Source organism: Diplotaxodon limnothrissa, linkage group LG8, assembly GCF_057381915.1.
Source record: "Diplotaxodon limnothrissa isolate DT_005_m linkage group LG8, D_limnothrissa_male_GT1.1, whole genome shotgun sequence".
Lineage (NCBI taxonomy): Eukaryota > Metazoa > Chordata > Actinopteri > Cichliformes > Cichlidae > Diplotaxodon > Diplotaxodon limnothrissa.
Genome location: NC_140603.1, coordinates 20,101,885 through 20,123,039, shown reverse-complemented (window position 1 = coordinate 20,123,039; position 21,155 = coordinate 20,101,885). Strand labels below are relative to the sequence as shown.

The 21,155-nt window shown below is 40.5% G+C and overlaps 2 protein-coding genes across 2 annotated transcripts; one reads left to right on the top strand and one right to left on the bottom strand.

The window, feature by feature from the left end:
* Positions 1–951: 951 nt before the first annotated feature.
* LOC146626798 (myosin light chain kinase, smooth muscle-like) lies at positions 952–9,886 on the top strand. Its single transcript, XM_085360802.1, has 17 exons — positions 952–1,201; positions 1,942–2,088; positions 4,052–4,210; positions 4,309–4,443; positions 4,867–4,911; positions 5,002–5,132; positions 5,227–5,383; positions 5,466–5,774; positions 5,898–5,994; positions 6,093–6,296; positions 6,488–6,705; positions 7,373–7,496; positions 8,348–8,500; positions 8,658–8,787; positions 8,918–8,999; positions 9,171–9,311; positions 9,538–9,886. The coding sequence occupies exons 1-17, from the start codon at positions 1,051–1,053 to the stop codon at positions 9,741–9,743; spliced, it is 2,589 nt and encodes an 862-aa protein (XP_085216928.1). The 5' UTR covers positions 952–1,050; the 3' UTR covers positions 9,744–9,886.
* Positions 9,887–10,750: 864 nt separating this feature from the next.
* On the bottom strand, positions 10,751–20,017 carry coasy (CoA synthase). The gene is made up of 10 exons (XM_085360801.1): positions 19,867–20,017; positions 16,394–17,141; positions 16,093–16,307; positions 15,148–15,279; positions 13,729–13,918; positions 13,088–13,152; positions 12,875–12,959; positions 12,311–12,408; positions 11,911–12,057; positions 10,751–11,812 (listed from the first exon to the last, which is right to left on the bottom strand). The coding sequence occupies exons 2-10, from the start codon at positions 17,073–17,075 to the stop codon at positions 11,753–11,755; spliced, it is 1,674 nt and encodes a 557-aa protein (XP_085216927.1). The 5' UTR covers positions 17,076–17,141; positions 19,867–20,017; the 3' UTR covers positions 10,751–11,752.
* Between the last annotated feature and the right edge of the window lie 1,138 nt (positions 20,018–21,155).

Genomic DNA, 21,155 nt, shown 5'->3' with positions numbered 1-21,155 from the left:
TTTTATGGAAATTGTATTAACATCTACTATATTATGAATCATTTTTGGTCTCAGAATTTTAAATTAAACACAAGTATAGGTTAGTACCCTCAATAATAAGATACACTTTCAGAGTAGTATCAGAAAGAAAAGAAAGCCCTGAAGGCATTTAAACGAGCTTCACATGGCCGTAAGGTAGACCAGAGAAAACCAGTCTATAGCTGGCAACTGTTCAACAATAGAGAAATGAAAGCACACCTTGGAGACACACCCAACCAGCAGCTTTCCCATATAGAATTAAAGGTGTCTCATTTACCAGTGGTGCTCAGTTTGGTCACATGGTCTCTACTTTCTGTAAAAGAAAGTCAACCCCACAAACCCACAGTTACAGAGATTCACTTCAGTGACATGTTTCAATGTTGTGTGCTGCTCACCTGAGTGAATGCACAGTAGAAAAAGCTGTCCTACTGGCTCTTCTTGATTCCTGCGGGGGCTCTGGCGGTGTGGCTCCGCGGGGAAATATAAGAGAGTAAAATGGCTCAAGGAAGTTGATTGTGGGAACTATACTCATGGTTTGAGAAGAAATACTATTTATATTCATGCAGGTAAGTGTTTTTTTACTCTCCTTTGGTTTGTGTTGCTTTTAATCCTCACCTTATTGCGTTCTTTTTCTCTTCAGCTTGAGTGTTTTCTTCCTCCCACACATTTCCTAACCTCTCTTAGTGCCTCCTTTGTTTTCTGTCACATGTGTTTCTGTCTTTCCTTCTGTTCTCGGAGCAGAGGGTCAGTGGGGGCTGGACATGTGTGCTTCTAATTATCCGTCTGATAAAACTGACCTTTTTCCTGTGAACTTTGGGGCAGAGGGGGAGGCAGTGATTTCAGAGGAAAGCAGTGGCTCCTCCTGTTTGCATCTCAAAGGACGTGCGAATGCAGACAGGGTGAGCATGCAACACATCAGATTCACACAAGGATTCTAGATGGAGCGAGCCTAAACGCAACTAAGAGAAGAACAGGAGGCCTAGATGAGTGCCTGATCTACAGCTGCTGACTTGCTATCATCTGAAATCAAAGATGAACCAAGATGGGAAGGCACCAAAGACTTTTGTGTCCACCTTACGATTTGCCCTCAAGCCTCAACCGAACCAACAGAAAGAGAATGGACTGGGTAACATTAAGAGGAAGTTGGTGGGAAACAACAAACTGAGATTTTCATCTGCATCAGGTAAGGCCTTGAAAAAGATGTGAAATGTTAACTTTAGTGCATTTGAACTAAAAAATAGAACATGTCTCACCGGGTGCACCCCTTTTGTCTGTGTTTTAACTAAAATAATAATAATAATGGATACTTTATTGATCCCCATGGGGAAATTACTTGTTTTTCTCTGCATTTGACCCATTCACTCAGTGAAGCAGTGGGCAGCCCACTAAGCAGGCGCCCGGGGAGCAGTGTGTAGGGACGGTACCTTGCTCAGGGGTACCTCAGGGTAGCCGTTAAGTGGATTCGAACGGCCGACCTTCCGATCATGGGGCGACCACTTTACCTACTGAGCTATCCCTGCCCTGCCCTAAAACCGTCACAGAGCGCTGCAAAGGACAAGAAGAAGCTCTACTTTGTAAACTATATAGACAGCCCGCCACCCCCTCCCCTCATCCCCCTAATGTACACAGTCTGATGGCAGTCCTCCATCCACTGGCAGCCACCCATTTCCCACTCTGCTGGACATTCCAACACCAAAATAAACAACTGCAGCTGTAACTTGTGTTTATTACTCAAACAGCAGATGAACTGAGACTCAGTGGAAGATAGTGATCTTCAAATACATTTTTGGCAACACACACACACACACAAAACATGAGGCAGTGATTTAGGGTTTGATAAGATGCTCTGTTCTGATTGGGTCAGTGACAAGCAAAAATATGTGAAAACTAAACCCTTTGTCTTTCACCTTTTTCTTTGTAAAGATGCCAAACAGGCACAAGTTCAGAGTTTGGAAGCACCTCGCTTTGAAGAGCCACTCAGAGACTGTACTGTCTGTGCAGGAAGTGATGCTGCCTTTAAAGGTGTTATCACAGGGAGCCAACCGATGAGCATTTCCTGGCTATACAATGGTAAGTGACTGATTACATGTAGGAGATGTTGTACTTTATTCAAGTCCAGGTTATTGTAACTTTTACAGTAATCTACTATATAAATTACAGTTATTTACTGTAATCTGGAATGCAGGAATTTATTGTATTCTTATACAACTTTGGTACAAACATTGGAAACGCACAAAATACAGCATGATCAGCCTTTTGAATTGATTGCTGATTGATAATTATTGACAGAAATCCTTTATATACTGCTGTTCTGTGGAAAGTATTGAGCCACCCCTCGAAATAGGTGCAGTGATTTAGTGAAACATGCAAACATACAGTATACAGTATGTAAGGGGAAAGTTTTCACTTTTATTCTTTAACACAGCATTCTTGTTACAGCTTTAAGCAGTCTTCAGGAATAGTTCTCTGGGCTTCCTGAAGGACTTCTTTGGATGTTGGCTGCCTTTTGTTCTGTTCTCTGTTAAGATGATGCCACACTGCTACAATAATGTTGAGGTCCAGGCTCTGGGGAGACTGATAGACTGATGATCTATGATGAATAGTGTTCCATTGTGTGTTTTCTATTCAGATATGCTTTCACACAGCAAACCTTGGGGCCCTGTGTGGGCCATCATGGGCATGTTTGCTTGGCAGTGTGTTTGGGATCGTTGTCACGCCAAAAAATGAAGTTGTCACCAATCAGGTGCTTTCTAGACGATATTGCATGATGGATCAAAATCTGATGGTACATTTCTGCATACATTATTCCATCAATTATGACAGGATTTTCACCACTGCTGGCTGAAATGCAGCTTAAAACCACAGCAGAGCCTCAACCATGCTGTAGACACTCACAGTTGTATCTCTCTTCTTATCTCCATACATACTGACCATGCTTTGAACCAAACATTTCAAATTTGGATTCATCACTAGATAAGATTTCTTGATTTTGTGTCCATTTCTTGTGTAATTTGTGTAACTTCACAATTTGGCTTCTTGACAGCCACACTTCCACTGAGACCATGTCTGATGAGACATTAGTGAACACTAGGTGGATCATTTGAAAGGCGAGATGCCCTCTTCGGTCCTGTGCCGGGGCTTTGCTGGATTTTTTCCCCCCGAGAACTTGATTTGTAACATCCTTTTCATATGAGATGGATAGTTGTGTAGAATTGCCATTTCTTCTTTTCTATTCTTTTGAAAATGGTCAGGTGCAAGGACTTGACTGACTCAGTTGTGCAATGAGTCTCATGTCAGAAAAGCAAGTAAAAGATTTGAAAGACCTTCAGGAAGCCTGGAGATCTATTGCACAAGATCACTCTAGAAAACAATTTCAAAAAAACCCAGCTTCTTGGAAGCAAAATATAAAGAAACGAGGGGTGGCTTGACACTTTTTCGCAGTACTGTATGACTCATGTAACAGCCGTGCATTTCACTAGAGTGGTTTGTCTAGAATTTCTGGTAAATCCCCCCAAAATCTAAGAAAACACCAGCAGACATAAAAAGTGAAAGTGATTTAGGCCCTGAAGAAGAGTCTACAGACTGGCTAGAAATATTAAGAAAGGAAAATACAACACTTATTTCAAATATCACCCAAAACAGAGAGGGATGGTCAGATAGAAGAACGACAGAGTTAGACAGTGGTACATAAACATGTGGGGAGTGAATTGTGTGGAGAAGAAAACCATCTCTTGGCATAAGTAAAGGGTAATTTGGAGTCACCTGATCCAGCTCTAACTGTAAGTTTTATCAACACGGAAAGTTTTGTGTCTAATCTTAAAAGTAGAGTGGGAGTTTGTCTCCTAAATGTGTCTCTGGCTCCCATTCTACTTTTGGAAACTCTAAGACCCACATGGAAGCCAGTAGTCTGAAAGCAGAGAGGTCTTTTTGAGATAACATGATACTATGAGGTCTGTTAACTAAAGCAATTATATAATAATTAGTTCAAGCATTTCAGTACAACTGTAATAAAACCATACTTGTTCATGTTTAGGTGAGAAACTGCGTTCGAGTAACATTTCGAGTAACTTCAAAAACGGTGCTGCATGTCTGAGCCTGACCCGGTGCTCACCTAAAAATGCCGGGAGGTACACCTGCATAGCTGAGAATCCTGCAGGACAACAGTCGAGCGCTGCTCTGTTACATGTCAAAGGTAACATCAAGTCCAGAAAAGCCACTAATAATCAGCACAGCAGCATAGAAATGATCTGTTTACAGTGAGCCTGATTCACTCTGTTAACAATGAAACAGCAACAAAGGAAATTCCCGGAACAATCAACCGTGAGCTGCGCAGTGAGGTCACATTCAAGGCTGTGTCACATGAAAACGCTGAATTGTTCCCAGTTTCGGCAGGGGCAAGGCAAAGCAGAGAAGAAAGGGACAATGGTAGGCTCAATGATGACCACTCGTTTAACTTCCTTAAAATCTTTTTAATGTTACACACGCATTAAAATCCCCAATTGTTCTGCTTTTATTCCTGCCATGAATGCTATTAATCCTGTGAAAATAATGCAAATTTATAGCAAATATGCTCATGATAATAGAGGGCAGGGAAGAGGAAACATGCATGCCGACAAAACAAACAAAATGTTGTGTGTTTGGTTTTTAAATTTCAGTTTTAAGCAGGCTGTAAGTAAGAACTGTTGCAGTCTATCCCATTTCTGGCATGTGCTTATTTACAACTATACAAAAAATCTTGTTTGCCAGTTCAACCAAACTTGACTGCTTCACTGCCATTGGTTAGTTCCTTTTTAAATTCTCACATGATAGCACACCTGTGAATCCAATCTACTTCCTCAATCTCCACAGATTTTAGAGAAATCAGTCTTCAAAACCAGGTACCAACCAGTAAAGGTAGGAACCACATTATGTATTGAACAGCACTTAGCTCAGGCTTTATTATTATTTTTTTCTTGGACACAAACTAGCTCTGCTTTTCTTCAGGACCTCCTGTGGAGTTTGTAGACCCACCAGAGCAGGTGGAGGTTCGAGTAGCTGAGCAGGCCCTACTGCGCTGTGAGTTCAAGTCCAGCTCTCTCCCTGTAGCTTCCTGCTGGATTTACAACAGGGATAAGGTAAGAATGTTAGACTGGTTGGGCTTTTTTTTAACATTTTATCCATAATTTTACCTTTGTCTTAACTTACACTTCTGGCCGTCTCTGACTCCAGGCTATATTCGGAGGACAGCGGATGTCAATCAGGACCACGCCAAATCATAGCAGTGTGCAGATCTTTCATGCTGATCCAAAGGACGCAGGCTCCTACACAGTCATTGTACGCAACAGAGCAGGTTCTGCTCAGCACACCATCTCCCTCAGTGTTGTAGGTGAGATAAATTCCTGACACGAATGCCCACAGAGAAACTTTGGATATTAGCAATTTCTCGAAAATGTTACATTTCTCCTCAGACCGACCCAATCCGCCAGCATCCCAGCCTGTTGTTTCCCAGCTATCCACTCAGTCCCTGGTTCTGTCCTGGTCTGGCCCCAACTACGACGGCGGCACGACAATTTTGGGGTACATCTTGGAGGTCTGTAAGGAGAGCTCGGACAAATCTGAGAGCTGGACTGAATTAAGTCGTTGTAAGAACACATCCTACCACGTCCAGTCAGGACTGGAGCCTCTGGGACGTTACCGCTTCCGAATCAGGGCTTATAACTCTGCAGGAATCAGTGAACCGAGTCAGGAGTCTGGTTGTGTCAAGATGGCAACTGCCAGTGAGTACAATATCTGCATGATTTTTAGCAAAATTAGATTTTGTTTTTATTTCCTAAGTAGTATTTTGGTGGTACCGGTTGCGAGATGTCTTTTTTTGTCATTTCTTTTATTTGTGTTAAAAGAGCAAAGGAAAGCGGAGCCTGAGTCATATGTCATCGTGACCCCTGACACCCAAAATAAAGTCAGGGACCACTACAATGTGCATGAGAAGCTGGGAGTGTAAGCATCTCTAACTGTGCATCCATATCTAACACTTTCAGTCGTGAGGAATTAGAACCCTCCCTTAATGTTTTTGTTTTAAATGTTCACATTTCCAGAGGAAAATTTGGTGAGGTGTACCGGATAACCCAAAAAGAGACGGGTCAGGAGTGTGCGGGGAAGTTCTACAGAGCTCGGACCATGAAAGAGAGGAAAGCGGCTCGCAAAGAGATTGAACTAATGAACAAGCTTCACCATCCAAAACTCGTGCAGTGTCTGGCTGCATATGATAGTCGTTCAGAGATGGTCATGGTCATGGAGTAGTAAGTCATCTTAGTTTAGTAAAAGCAAACCTCTCTATTGTAGTGGGTACACTCCACTTAAAGATATCATTAGGGGATTTGTGGTGGTAGAAGGTATTTTACGAGAGGTTAAATGCATTACATCTATTAGAAGTTCAAATTTGATGGTCACATACCATTGCATGCCCCTGAATGGTTATTTGCCTGCCTAGCATCGCAGGTGGAGAGCTCTTTGAACGCATCGTGGATGAAAACTTTGAGCACACAGAGCCCACCAGTGCCCGCTACATGCAGCAGATCCTGGAGGGCATGCAGTATGTTCACAAACAGAATATCATTCATCTGGACCTCAAACCAGAGAACATCGTCTGTGTGGATACAACTGGTACCCGCATCAAAATCATCGACTTTGGTCTGGCTACTGAACTGGGTGAGTTTGATACTAGATTTTGAAATGTCCTACTAGGTACAGAAAAGAAAAAAAACTTGCATAACTGGTTGGTATATCATTATCAGTGCACAGTTCAAAAGGGGAAGGCCTTGTTTATACTCTTAAGACACATATTGCACATAGTGCTAAAGACCAGACCAGATGTTTCGATTTGGATGAAAGAATGCCACCGCTAAAGGTTTTTCATCATTCCTGACAGAGTTTTCTACTCATAAATGTATCTTCGTACGCTTTCAACCTCTTGAACTTTTCCATGTTTTAGTTTGAAAACGCAAGAAGAATAACACAGCATGCATGCATGAAGATAACACCAGGGAGTGTCTAAATTCCTAGAGATCTACAATGCATGTCACATCCCTACAGGTCTTTAAATAGATAATTGCCGAGCTGCTACTTTAACTCAGTAAAGGTATCAAGGCATGTGGAGCGAATTCATGCGGGAAATTTCAGCGTTTTTCTCCAGATGCAGCAGCTCCAGAGTGGGTGGTCTGTTTAGAGGTGATTAGAGCCTTCTGTAAATAAGTTAAAAGAAACAAATATCATCTGCAGCTCTGTCGATGTAGCTCAGGAGGTAGAGCAGGTCATCTTCTAATTGTAAGATAAGTTTGAGAGTGACATTCTGAAAAACTCTTGTTGTCTTCATCAGAGGAGGGTAAGTCGCTGATGGTGATGCATGGCACGCCGGAGTTTGTGGCTCCTGAGGTTATCGGCTATGAGCCTGTGGGCCTGGAAACTGATATGTGGAGCATTGGAGTTATCTGCTTCATCTTGTAAGTAAAACTGCAGTGAACCAGTGTGTCAGTTAAATTTATTTCAAAGGGACAATGTACACATGTTCCTGGCATCCTGGTGCCATTATACATTCTTCTACAATTGAGTCTAGTGGCATCAGTGAGCCATCTACTGTTGCTTCCTTGGTATGAGCCCTAACAAGAATGAATGGAAAAACGATATGAATGTATCTGCCTTGAAGCAGATGAGCTACAGTGGCAGAAAACAACACTGAGTACCATTCCTACCAGCTAAGTGCAAAAAAACTGAGGTACAATTTGCGCAGTGTCACCAAAAAATTAGAAAAACATTGCCTGATGCGATCTTATTTTTTACTGCAACATTCATATGATAGTAAACCACATGAAAGTATTGATCCATCCCGTCTTGTATCAATACATCAGGCTGGTGCTGTGATAGTGTGGAGGGCGCCTTCATACCAACTGCACATCACAGTCTACCCATTACTTCAGATGTTCATCCTTCACACTCTGAATAAACCTTAAACTGGTTCCTTGAACAAGACGATGAGCTCATTGTACTCAAACGGCCTCCATAGCCACCAGATCTCAATTCAATAGAGCACCTTGTGTTGAAAGAGTTAAGTTACATCACGGATGTGCAGCCAACAAATCTACAGAAACTCTGTGATGCTGTCATGTCAATATGGACCAAAATCTGAGGAATATTTCCGGGACCTTGGTGAATGTATGCCTCAAAGAATTAGGGAAGCTCTGCAGGCAGAAGGGGTGCAACAATATAATACCATTTTTGGGTAATGGAGCTTCAAATGAGGATGTGTAATTTCTGTGGAAGCTTATTTGCTTTCATAATGTTTATCCTTGTCTAGACTCAGTGGAGAATCACCCTTCCAGGGAAACAGCGATGCTGAGACTCTTGCTCTCGTCACTGCTGCCAGCTACGAGTTTGACCCAGAGAGTTTTGAGGACATCTCTGACCAAGCTAAAGACTTTATCAGTTCCCTGCTGCAAAAGGACCGGAGGTTTGAATGCCTTTGCCTTTCCCCATCAGAAACATCCATTTGTAGTTCAATAAATTAAGTACTACTAAACCGTCTGACCAACTGTGAATATTAATATCACAGACATTTCAGCAACCACATACACTTGCTCCTTTATCTCCATCCACTTCGACTCTAGACGCAGGCTGTCATGTACCGAGGCGCTTGCCCATAGCTGGATGGCCTCTTTCACCCCTCTAAACCGCAGGCCCACCAAGTCCCTCAATAAGGAGAAGATGAGGCATTTTCTGGCCAAGCACAAGTGGAAGGTACCTGTTTTTTGTTTGTTTTTTTTGTTTTTTGTATTTTTTTAAGTACTCCTATCAGTCCTCAATAATCTCAATGCATTTTTTCAAAAGGTTTGGTCAACCAATTCTATTTTTCCTTTTAAACTTCTAGAAAACTGGCAAGGCTGTTTTGGCCCTAAAGCGAATGGCTAACCTCACCAGCAGCCCAGTCTCTGCTGGCAACTCCTCAGAGGGTAAGACGGATAAAGGGACACACATACACACAATAGCCTCCCATGTCCTAGATCTACATGGATGTGACAGATGAGTCGCTGTTTCAGACTGTCACTTCAAGTTTAGCCTCTTATGATCAGTAAAGCCTTGTTTCCATGTTATTCATCGTCATCATCCGCACTCTCATGTAGAGCCAAGCTGGAGCCAAGAGGCAGAGGAGGCCATCCAGTCGCTGGATAACCAGCTCCAGATTGAGCCTCATTTCCAACAGGCCCTGAAGGACGTTACCCTCCCTGTAGGAGCAGCTGCTCAGCTGACATGTGTTATCAATGGTAGAGTAACAGATTAACATATGTACAAAGAACAACGTAGGCCTACAATCAATATATGTAGTCATTTATTTTTAAACATGTACATTTCTCAATTATTAGAAAAATACCTCAGTCATCACAAGTCATTAGCACAAACAATAAATTAATCTGCTCTCTGTATTTGAGGATTTTTTTTTGTCTTGTTTTGTATTCTTTTGGTGTAAATTTATATTTTTTCCAATCCTAGGGTATCCGCAGCCAGAGGTGAAATGGCTTCACAATGAGAAGCCGGTGCCTGAATCTCGCAGAGCGACCATAGAGCATCATGGAGAAGGGCTCTGTTCTCTGGTTCTGGCTGATTTGAAGTTTTCTGACTCTGGGGTGTATGTATGCAAGGCCAGAAACAAACTGGGGGAAGCAATGTGCTCTGCCAAACTGAAAGTGCGACCGTAACAACTTTTCTTCATTGCAAAAAGGACCAAGCTGAATTTTTGTCTTGTCGGTATATGAATGGACAGTCACAAACTCCTGAGTTCACGTAATTTCAACGCAAATACACGTGTGTTACCTTGTCTGCTGGATAAGGTTAGTACAGATGCCAAAGTAGTTAGTAGTGCACTCAGAAAATCTGTATTTATGTGTTCAGCTACTAATGCACAAGGTGTTGTACTGATAGGTTGTTTATGTCTTTCTCCTGTGACTGTAATCACATTTAAAAAAAAAAGTGTACATTTAAACAATATTTAGCTGTGTAAGATGTATTAAACACTGAAGATTTTAAAAAGCTGACTTTCTCAAAAATAAATGTTCTAAAATAACTCATGAAAGTTTTTCACATTCAAAGGATGTATGCATTTATTATCCACCATTAAAGTGTTCGACGTCGATTATGTTACAAACCAATGTTCTGATAGGAAGATGTTGGTCTTGGCTTTCATGTAGCTACTTTTACTCATACCTACCCAAAATATTCTTGCAGACCAACACACCTTCCTCCTGGCACTCCCCAATGGCAGTGGTCTGCCCAAAACGACAATGTGCGCCACAATACCTCCCCTTACATTGGAAGCAAAAGCAACAATCATCAGGTAGTTACTGACCTACAGATGCCAAAACGTGCAACCGACAGTACACCCTGTAGATATCCTTTATCTATGCCAGATCTGCCAGAGGGAATCTGTACAGCATTCGGCAGTTAGCTTAAATGTTGTCTAATTGGTATTGATGCAAGTGTCTGTGTGACAAGAGCTTTAAAACCTACACCTTGAAAATTGAGAGATTTGTTATGGGTTGATAACATTTCATTTACTGTTTTATGCAAATTTATATAGCAGTCAAAAAAGTAAAGACATCTAAAACTAAATTAAAATATACATTTTCTCTGACATCACAGAACAAGCCATGTAATACGTAGTGTTCCTAAAACAGCAAAGTATTTATTTGTTATTTAAATGCACATTTACAGCCATTAGTTATTATTAAAATGTCAACTTTGCTGCTTCCTGGAGGCTTAAGGGTGAAAAGAAATGGCTGAAACAAGCTTCTATAACCTTGCTTCCCCCACTGAGACCAAATGTGTAGTCCTATGCATTTCAGATGTCCTCCTTCACCAGTCTGCACAGCAATCCTTCAGGTTTACATCAGAAATGTTTATAGTGCCCATTGTATTTATTTCACTAAATATAATTGCTCTTCAGATTGACAAAAATTCCTAAATATACAAAACCTCAAAGATGAATAATTTAATAACATGGACAGAAAACAGTTACAGTTACATAGTATCATTAACTCATTTCCCCTTATGTTTCATTGTTCTTTAAAGAAAAAAAGGAAACAAAATAAAAATTAATAGAAAGTGGACAAATCCTGCAAAGTGTCAGCTGAAGTGCCCCAAATTTTTTGAATTTGCTGAGAAAGACTAATGCAAGATTGCAGTCGGTGTATCGGTAAACCATGCCGGTCAATTAAAACAAATAAAATAAAATTTGGGATGAAAAGAGGCCATCAGTTAAGATCACACCTAACAACAAGTGTTTGATAATAATTGATAGTAAACCACATGAAAGTATTGATCCATCCCGTCTTGTATCAATACATCAGGCTGGTGCTGTGATAGTGTGGAGGGCGCCTTCATACCATCTGCACATCACAGTCTAATAATAATCCCAAACAGGAATTTTAGACTAAAAATTCCAGAAGCCGTCTGTTAGTGTTTGTGGAGTCTTTACATCTTTAAAGTAAGCATCACTGAAATAAAACGAGTTTAAAAACCTGTGGATACTCAATCAGGCACTGAGTCTTGGTCAAAGAAGTGAGGGAGCTTCTTGGGTTTTCCCTGTGACCACCCACACTCCTTTCTAAGGCAGCGTATTCCTTACGAGGACCATTTGTCCACATGTCTCTGGCCTGGCACATGCTTACAAAGTCACAGCTGATGTGACGTAGAGACCTCGAATATGATTCTAATGTCCTTCATGCTTCTGCTGAATTCTCTTCTGAAGAAGATTCCAAGCTTTCAGCACCTTTTAAATGAGAAGAGGAGTAAAAATTAATGCAAAATCTGTTTTTCTCATAAAGCAGTCACGTGGACTTCATCCTGAAAGGATAAGGTGTGTTTAACCTGCTTCCGAGTGACCTCTGGCTCCCACAGTGTGCTGAGTACCACATTAGCATGCTCTACTTGTTTGCTGTTGGACCACTGGCTCTGCAGCCTGCGAAGGGCATCTTCTGTGGTGACCCCATCACGCTCTGTTATCCTCAACACCGCCTGAGAAAAGATGGGAATTAAGAGAAGGGGGGGAGACGTGTTAGGTGGAGTTTTCAAATTATACTTTGGCACCCCCCAGTGGATATATTAAAGAAAACAGTATATCAGTTTTGTTTTTTAAAAAACAGGCCTTACACAATAAAAATATTTACCTTCAATTAAAAATTTGGCTTTAGGATTTGTAGGAGTTATAGAAACAAAACACAGATGTGACGAACTGCAAAGAAAACTTTGCAGAGGACAATTTCATTACCTCCTCCTCTGGGATGATGGTGACCCAGACCTCGTGGACCAAGTTTTGCCATTTGGCCTCCAGAAGAACTGCTGCATCCACCACACACACCTGCTTATCTGCAAAGAATCACATTAACTTTAGAAACTACAACAAAACAGGAAGGAGAAATATGCTTCCCCACTTTAAATGTTCACTACACTCAGCTATTTACCGAGTTTCAAAAATAAGTTTTTACTCGCTCACAAGTTCACTTGTTTAAGAATTTACAAAGCTTAAATATTTGAACAAGTACACAATCTTTCCACTAATCCTTACAGTGCAGATGTAACTTGTCAGGATTTACTGATTACTAAAAAGTCCAATTGTCACTCAGTTGAATTAATCACAACCCCTGTTAAAAATTAACAGACGAAAAAACAGCATCATATTTGCAAGGCCAATTAAATGATTATTGACATTCTGTAGGTATCTGATGAACTACCAAAAAAAGTAAAATGCCCCCTAAATGCATTTATATTTAAGAAATGAACGCACGGCAACAATGTTTAGTTGTCAGTTATTACATTTAATTTCATACTATACCTTCGTCTCTGGCTTGGTTGATTCTCTTTTGCACTAGAAGTGCAATTTCAGGCCACACAATGTCTGTTAGGGCTTTTAATCGCACCTGTTGGGGGGAAAAAAAACAAAAAACAAAAACATCTCTGGTAAGTTTCTGAGAGAAACCTGACACGTTACCTGCAATTCTGCAAAGTGCTAAAATATTATCCAATAAATAAATATTATCCATACTACCTGATTTCCAAAGACTTTTCTTCCTAAAGCACGCCTGTTGATGGTTTTATCTTCACTTAGAATATCTAAAAGTGGAAAAGACACTCATTATTGCACAGTTTTACACAACATACAGTTTAACACTGACAGGAAAACATCTTGTTGAATGTCAGTATACTAAATTCTTGTGTTGTGCAGAGTCCATATTGACATGACAGCACTCTGGTCATTCTCCTCTGAATGCAAAACAAGTTAACATGACAAAATAAGTAACTTGCTGCCAGTTGTGTGACTCACTACATACCAGTGTTAACAAAAAACTGAACAGGATTCAAAACGCTCATCAATCAAAAAGTGATCGTGACAGAGAGCTCATCAGTGGTCAACGCAAGCCAAAAATAAATAAATAAATAAATAAATAAATAAATAAATAAATAAATGAATAAAAATCAGGAGTCAGCTTTCATCAAAATCAAATCAGTGACATCATGACCTTTGCTGACTACAGTGTGTGCATTATAGCAATCAGTATGAAAGCAAAAACACAAAGTCTTATTGTCTTTTTTTTTTCCCCAATCAAGAACAGATCAACTGTGTGAAGTATCACAAACATTACAGACTGACCCTTCCACTACGATACCCTCAAGTGAAGGTGTCCCTACCTGAACCAAATTCTTCGAGCACTCTGTGGTAGGCCGCTGCATCAGGTTGGTACACCTCATGGCCTAGTTTGTCGCAGTCAATCCAAACTGCACCAAAGGCCTCCAGCTGCTTAGCGATAGCGCTCTTTCCACTGCCGCTGCCCCCTGTCAGACCAATCACATATGGAAGAGGAGGAAGGTGGGAGTTGTCCTGGGATAGAGGAGACAGGAAATGAAGGGTTTAGAATGTGCAAATAAAATTAGAAAAATCTGCTCCTAAAACAAGTTATACTCACCACTGAAAAAAATAATCTATAATACCAGAGATGAATAAGACAAACCAAATGCACTCATTTGTGAGCTTGATGATACAATTTCCTGAACATAATATGTTTCACGGATGATCTGATATCCTCGTGTTGGTGTTGTTCCCAGACCATCATGAAAATGTTGTTCCAGGTTCAACGTTGCAAGTGACCAATCACATTGTTGTGACGTTATTCCTTTGCCATTCGTGCATTTACGAAATTCCAATGTTGCAAGGACAATATCAATTCTGCTTACTGTTTATTAAAGGGTTACGGTTAGGGTCAGGGTCCGTTGATGGGCGGACAGAGGCGGTTTCACGCAGTTTAAGTACAGTTTTTTGTTTTACGCCGGTTTTTCCCGAAGTCGCAAAAGTATGACGTCACAACATTCTGATTGGTCACTTGCAATGTTGATCCTGGAACAACATTTAGTATGATGATCTGGGAACAACACCAACACGAGGATATCAGATCAACCAATGTTTCACTGCTCATTTCTAACTGTCAATAAATGTGTGAACATGTCACCTTCAGTATAAAACATTAATGATACCCACAAAATACTTTGTGTAATATCCACAGATTTTCCCCCCACCCATATCACGCAATTCCTGCTACAACAGTTAAAAGGTCGACCCCGTCACACCCTTCACCAGCCAGTTGGGTTTATTTCTGCTTCTTTGAGTGATTAAAAAGACACTTCAGAGCACATTCTCACAACTTTTACTAGTCGTGACTGAAAAATGAACCTCTTTTAAAAGGAACTTCATGTAATAGGAATGAGCTCAACCAACACTGGTGGGCGTTGTCCAGCTATAACGCCTTTGGTTCACCAAATCAATAAAAGATTACGAGATGTTCTTTTATAGGCTTGCACTTCTGTGCACTGCAAAAAAACAAACAAAAACAAAACCTGAATCAAAGGTAGCATGCCTGTGATGCACCTTTGATAGGAGCAGGGCCCCATTAATGCCCTAGTTTGGAAAAAAATAAAATAAATATGGTGATAAGAGACAGTTTTATTATAACTGCAGCTAACTGGTCCTTCAATTATACTGAAGTTTTTTCAGTGTGTTTGGACTCGCTGTTTTTGCACCTAAATTCTAAAAATACACACTCCTAACAAACCTACCTTGGGTGGTGTAAGCAGCGTCCCCAGGAGACGAGCACGCAGACTGGAGGAGCTGATCTTCTCCTCCTCTATCTCTGTGTGGTGGGCATCCTTGAGCAACTGGATCTCATGAAGGACAAGAGCTGGAAGACCCTGATTTAGAAAGTGGAAAGAACAAAATATGAAATATCACATCCTGCAGTAGAAATGAGACAAAATCAGAAAATGGAAGCAAGTAAAAATCCCGTAGCCCTTAATATGTACTGTCCTACTTTGAGGTGAATTTACAAGAGTTGAGTGGTAAGCCTGTTAAGTGAGTTACATGACAAAGCCTCTATAATACAGTATAATACTCTATTGACGGCACTCATTGGACTGACCCATACTCTGAATAATGAAAGTTCAAAGAACTCAGTGAAGATCTATAAAGGAGATTTGTGGATGCAAGCTTGGAAAGTCTCTTGTTGCCCTTTCATCACATCAAAACTGGTCTTGGAATAGATAAAGCAGGCTAACATTAACCCTCTGAAATGTCATTGCCAAAGCCCAGACTTTAACCCTATTGTAAATTATTTTTTGACTACGCTTAGAAGCAGAGCCTGTGTCAGGAAACCAACCGATTTAAATGAACTGTATCGAATCTGCCAAGAGAACCGGTCAAATATTCAGCCTGAAGCTTGCTGATTGCTACCAAAAACATCTGGCTGAGATGGAACTTTTGACCAGAACTATTAAATTATATCATATCATATTATTAAATATGTCTGAATAATTTAGCAGTATCAAAAGGGCCTTTGTGGGCATTTTTTTTTTTTTTTTTTTTTAAATAGAAGGAATGGAGAGCTATCTGCTATTCTGAAAGTAGAAGAAAAAAAACAAATGCTACACACGCACACACACCTGTTTACAAAAAGAATATTCACGTTTCAACACAAAACAGTATTTACTGTCAATTTCCTGACTTACATTCTCAGTGCGTTTCTTGTTCACAGCCTCCCCACCCTTTCTAGTCTCCTCGCTGACCACAATGCACTCCAGCAGGGGGTCAACTACAGACACTCCAAAGGGGTCATCAAGAGGCACAACCTCCACCTGCAGTGAGGGCTTGACGTCTTGGAGGAACTCCTGCAGTCTCTGGACCCGAACAGAGTAAGGCTCGATCAGCTCCTTTAGCACTTTTTCTGAAACCAGGAGGAAAACAATGTCAGGTGGATTTTAACATATGACTGAAATATGAGATGTCAGTCTCAGAAACACAACTACTCACTTTTAAGCATTGCATGGTCACACAAGCCAATCAGGAACCTTCTATTGGCCAGCAGGCAAGAGATACTAAGTAGAGTCTTGTGGGCCCCATGGAGTCGATCAAATGTCCCTCCTACCACCACGTCATTGTAAGTCTGCAGCGGCTCTGCCTTTTCTTGCTGTGCTTCTGGCACATCCTCCTCCTGCAATTTCATTAGCTCTGAGTGAAGCAGCACTGAAGGCAGCCCAGGTCTACAGGCATAGCAGTGGCCGGTGTAACTCTGCAAGCACTGAGTGACCTGATGGGTCTGACCGGGGTCCTGGGGAGCAAAGTCTGTTAGCACCACCTCTGGTGAGTTAGATAGAGCCTGTGGTGTGGGAAAGGGGCCGTTTGGGGTCGTGGCTCCGCTGCATGCGACTGACTGAGTGCGAACATTAGTCAGCAAAACGCAAACATCCAAGTGCCCGCACACATCAGCTGCATTACTGTACAGGCGGGTAATGAGATTACACAGGTCCACTGCTGGTGGAATGAAAACTGGCCGAGGCTGGCTCCCACTTCCCAGATTCAACCCAGGATGGAGGTGGACATAGAGCGTACGCTCGACTCGCTGAGCAGCTGAGCTGAGCACCGGAGCAATGCGTAACGGAAGGGTGTGGAGAGGAGACGTCAGGACAAGGATGCCTGTGCTGAACATGGACATGTTACCTGCGGATGTCACAGAGATTCACAGTGCTAGGGAAGTCACTGGATTGGGGTTGGCTAAACACTGAAAGGGATGGAAAGAGAAAGACAGTTAAAAAAAAAATCTGTCTGAGACTGTAAAGTAAAAATGCCATGTTATAATTAAATTACAGCAAAAATAATAATAATAAAAAAATAAAAAATTCAAGCTATAGTACACTTACACCAATATATGATTAATCCTTGTTTCCTCATCAGTTGATACACTTATGGTATCAATTTAAAAATCCTACTTTGTGAAGAAAGTTGGGTGTCTAAGTCGTCCACTCACCAAGCAAGGTGACAACAAAAGCCTTTTAAGGCTGTGAGGTAACCATAATCGTCACTCTCTTCCAAATTGATGTTTTAAACATTGGTACTAGTGTAAGAGACAGGGCGCATTTAAAATCATAAAATAACTTATGGTTTTGTTCTCCGAAAAGTTGGGCATAACACTGACCACGACCTACATCAAAACATGAAATAAATAGAATACCTCAATTAAAATAAATATGCAAAGTCCAAATAGCTCAGTTAGGGAGTTAGCTTATACAAAAGCAGCAGCACAGTTAACCTTTTATCCATTGAAAGCTTAACTGGACAGCACAGTTTCTGTCATATTTCAGGCTGCTTATGGAACAAAAATGACTGGGTTTGCATCAGAAGTTGGCAAGGGTAGTTTCTGCCTATGCAGCTACCCTTAGAAAAACTTGGAAACCATTCTAATAGAAATCAAACCACGTTTTTATTGATATATACTGAGAAGCCAAAACTCGTCATTAAGGGTTCAGAGGAGGTTGTCAAATGCCATCTTTATTGGGGAAAGATTTCAATTGAAAACAGGAGAAAAAAGTAAAAATAAAGTTAAAAAAAACCCCCTCAAAGAATGCAAGTTTAAATGTAACAACAGATTCAATAAACCGATCCACAAGGCCTGTAACACTGTGGGTGTGGAGCTTGATTCTTTGACAGAGGTCTCAGAAAGGAAGCTACTGTCCAAGTTATGATCAGTACTGGACAATCCTTCACACCCTCTCCATCTAATGCTGTCACCACAGAAGCATGTTTTGCAAAAGACACCACAGAACATATCTACCTGTGACCATCAAACTTTACAACTCCCCCTTATGACACCTGGATAGTTTTTACTTGTACCATCTTGTTTAAAGTGTACATTTTGCTTTTAATATTTCATAAATTTTATGAAAGTCAGCATTTACAACAAAACAATATAATCCTCTGATAATTAAGTAAAAATGTACCAGGCAAGGCTTCCTTTATATGGCCTTGTGTCAGATGTTAGAGAAAGACTGGTGCTGAGGGTGGTCCTCTTAGCAGTCCTTTACATATTTAGACAATGTTGACACTATTTGTGTCCCATTTGTTGTTGCTGTAAGCATGTTGGATGGCTTGGAATTACTGATACATGCTATGGCTAAAAATTGGGGAGCAGTCAGACAGCGTTTCAACTGCAGATAACATTATCAACACCCGTGCTATGTCCTCGGTTGTGTTTACCTGATGCAATGAGTTGCAATAATGGAATGATTTACAAGCTTTGACAAGAGTTACTTAAAAACCCTCACTTCAGTTGAGGCTGCTTCTCAGCAGTTACTCTGTAACAGTTTAAAACAGAGACATTGTGTCTGTGCAACAAATCCCATTTGGGTCAACAGCCAAAGCTGCTGGTGATCATTGCACGCACAAGCGACATGACTAGACAGACAATGAACCAACTCCAGAAAGTGACAGATCACACAAGGCACTAATACACAGTTTCTAACACTCGTTTCTGGTTATAATCCTTCCACACAGGTACATTACACTTCCTACGCCGACTGCTGACTTTAAGATCTTCATCAGTTGGATCTGAAATCTTGTCTGCTTTTTTCCTGTGGCCTCAAACCTTCCTATTGCCTCAGTGATTGGGGTTTGCAGTTGGGGGGAACCTTTGAGTTGAATACGCATATGTGGTGTAGCAAGCTTCTTTAAGAGCTCAGTGAGAAAGACTGATGATTGATAATTCCATTCTTGAATTCAGGGTGCTGAGCTGTGAAAAAGGTGTAGCCATTCAGGATGGTAATGTCAAGTTGTACCACACTTGCAGGTGTAGGTGCAAACCATCTGGTCCATGGTATCTATACTTCCTTTGGCTTGTTGTTGAATGTGATCAATTATATGTTTCCCCCTCCCCTTTCTGGTATTTTAATCCAACACTTTGTTACAATACATTGTGCTGAGGAGTACAACAGTCGCCCTTTTCTTTCTGACATAGCCAACTATGGTAAGGCTGCCATTGAATCCAACCTCTGTGTTGTAAACTTCCCAGGATGAGGAAGGATGGAAAGATGTCTGCCTTGTCCCATTGTAGTTCCCACAATTGTGTCTCCAGTAGACACTGTGCAAGAGGCACACTGGAGAAAAAGTCATCTGTAGTGAAGTTGTGTCTTGTGTTTATGAGTCTACTCCACAACCAGTTAAACTTCTGTTAATCACAAGTCCAATCTGTGTTCGAAGCTAGCTAACTAGATGCAACACTAAAGCAGCACTGGCTGCAAAAAGTGGCAGAAAAGCAGGATAAATATAAAATACCTACGCTTTCACCATATTAGTAATGGCAACCATACTCCGCACGATCCTAAGATATCGCAATAGCAACTATGTTTTTCCAGACGTTTGGTACGGCCTGTACATGCAGCCAGAGCCAAAAAAAAAACAAAAAAAAACGTTCCCAACTGACAGTCTGGCTGACTGTCTTAACAGCAGCTTACCTGTAGGTAGCAGATCTAAAGCGCTGTGAAGAGCGTCAGAGTCGAGCCGTACTGATGTGGAGCTGCACGCATATTTACTGGAGAGCTCGTTTATCTGTCACTTTTAAACGAAAAGCTGCCTATTCCCGTTCAGCCCTGTGCAAACTGCTAAGAACCCACTAGCGGAAGTCACTCGCACGTGAACGGGGTTTTGTAATCACGTGATAGTTCCTGGCCACTTGATTGGATGCAGAGCTACAGAGCCGTTGAAAAGAAGCCGCGGTCAAGTGACCAAGGTAACGATTTTTTTTCAGCCGTGAACTCTAAAAAATGAAAGGTATTTCACTGCTTTAGGTATTTATTTATTTTAAATTTATTATAAAACATTTTTTATTTTAATTTTAAATTGTAATATTTATTTATTTAAATAATTAGTAAAACTTTTTTTTTAATAAAAAATGCTTTTTTAAATGTTTTAATATTTTCAATTGATTTCCTCGTTTTAGTTTTTTTATTGGTTGGTTTTGTTTTTGTTCTGTTTTTGTTATCTCAAGTGTCACTTTTGATCTTTTTAAATTATTATTATAAAACCCTAAAATCAGGGTCAATATATAAGAATCTTAAAGTAAGTATAATAATACAAAGGCAACAGTTTGTGAAGGTGTCCTGTCTCACATGCTCAAATACAAAGGGAGGATTTGAATGCCAAATGTGACCAAAGTAAAAAAGACTTTATTTTATCTTAGTCTTGTAACTAGATTATATTATTGTTTGGGTTTCATTTGTCCCCCAGAAATTTAACTGTTCAACAGTCCTGGGTCTTCTTTGTCATATTTTTAGTTTCATGATATTCCAGATGTTTCTACTGGTCAAAGGTTTGGACTGCAGACAGGCCAGCAGCATGCCCTCTTCTAGTAAATACTACCAACTTTAATGTAATATTTATATGAAATGCTAAACAAAGAACATAAAAGTAAGATAAAGCACAACAGATACAGAAACAAGAATACAAATAATTAGACTGAAATTTGCCTGTTAATGAAGTGTGCCAATGCACCCATGTTCCACCTCTTATAGACCAATTTGTCATTCTTTAGTTTAACTTATGGCAAAACCAGTATTTTAAATTATTTTCATTGCTTAGTTTCCTTTGGTCACCTTAAAGAAAAAAATGAGGCAGATGTTGTCAATAAATTTAATATTATAATGAAAAATTAAACATTCAACTTATTCAATTATAAACTGCAGAACTAACTTTGATGTAAATTGTTTCTGTATTTGAAGGTACTATTAAAGGAATTATACAAATG

Bases quoted from the DNA above. Each gene is read 5' to 3' on its own strand.
- LOC146626798 (XM_085360802.1), top strand. From the start codon at position 1,051: ATGAACCAAGATGGGAAGGCACCAAAGACTTTTGTGTCCACCTTACGA. The intron at 5,133-5,226 runs GTAAGAATGTTA...CTCTGACTCCAG, and splicing joins GGATTTACAACAGGGATAAG to GCTATATTCGGAGGACAGCG. The intron at 7,497-8,347 runs GTAAGTAAAACT...ATCCTTGTCTAG, and splicing joins GGAGTTATCTGCTTCATCTT to ACTCAGTGGAGAATCACCCT.
- coasy (XM_085360801.1), bottom strand. From the start codon at position 17,075: ATGTCCATGTTCAGCACAGGCATCCTTGTCCTGACGTCTCCTCTCCAC. The intron at 13,153-13,728 runs GTAGGGACACCT...TTCCACTTTTAG, and splicing joins GCTCGAAGAATTTGGTTCAG to ATATTCTAAGTGAAGATAAA. The intron at 12,960-13,087 runs GTAGTATGGATA...TCCCCCCAACAG, and splicing joins GAAAAGTCTTTGGAAATCAG to GTGCGATTAAAAGCCCTAAC.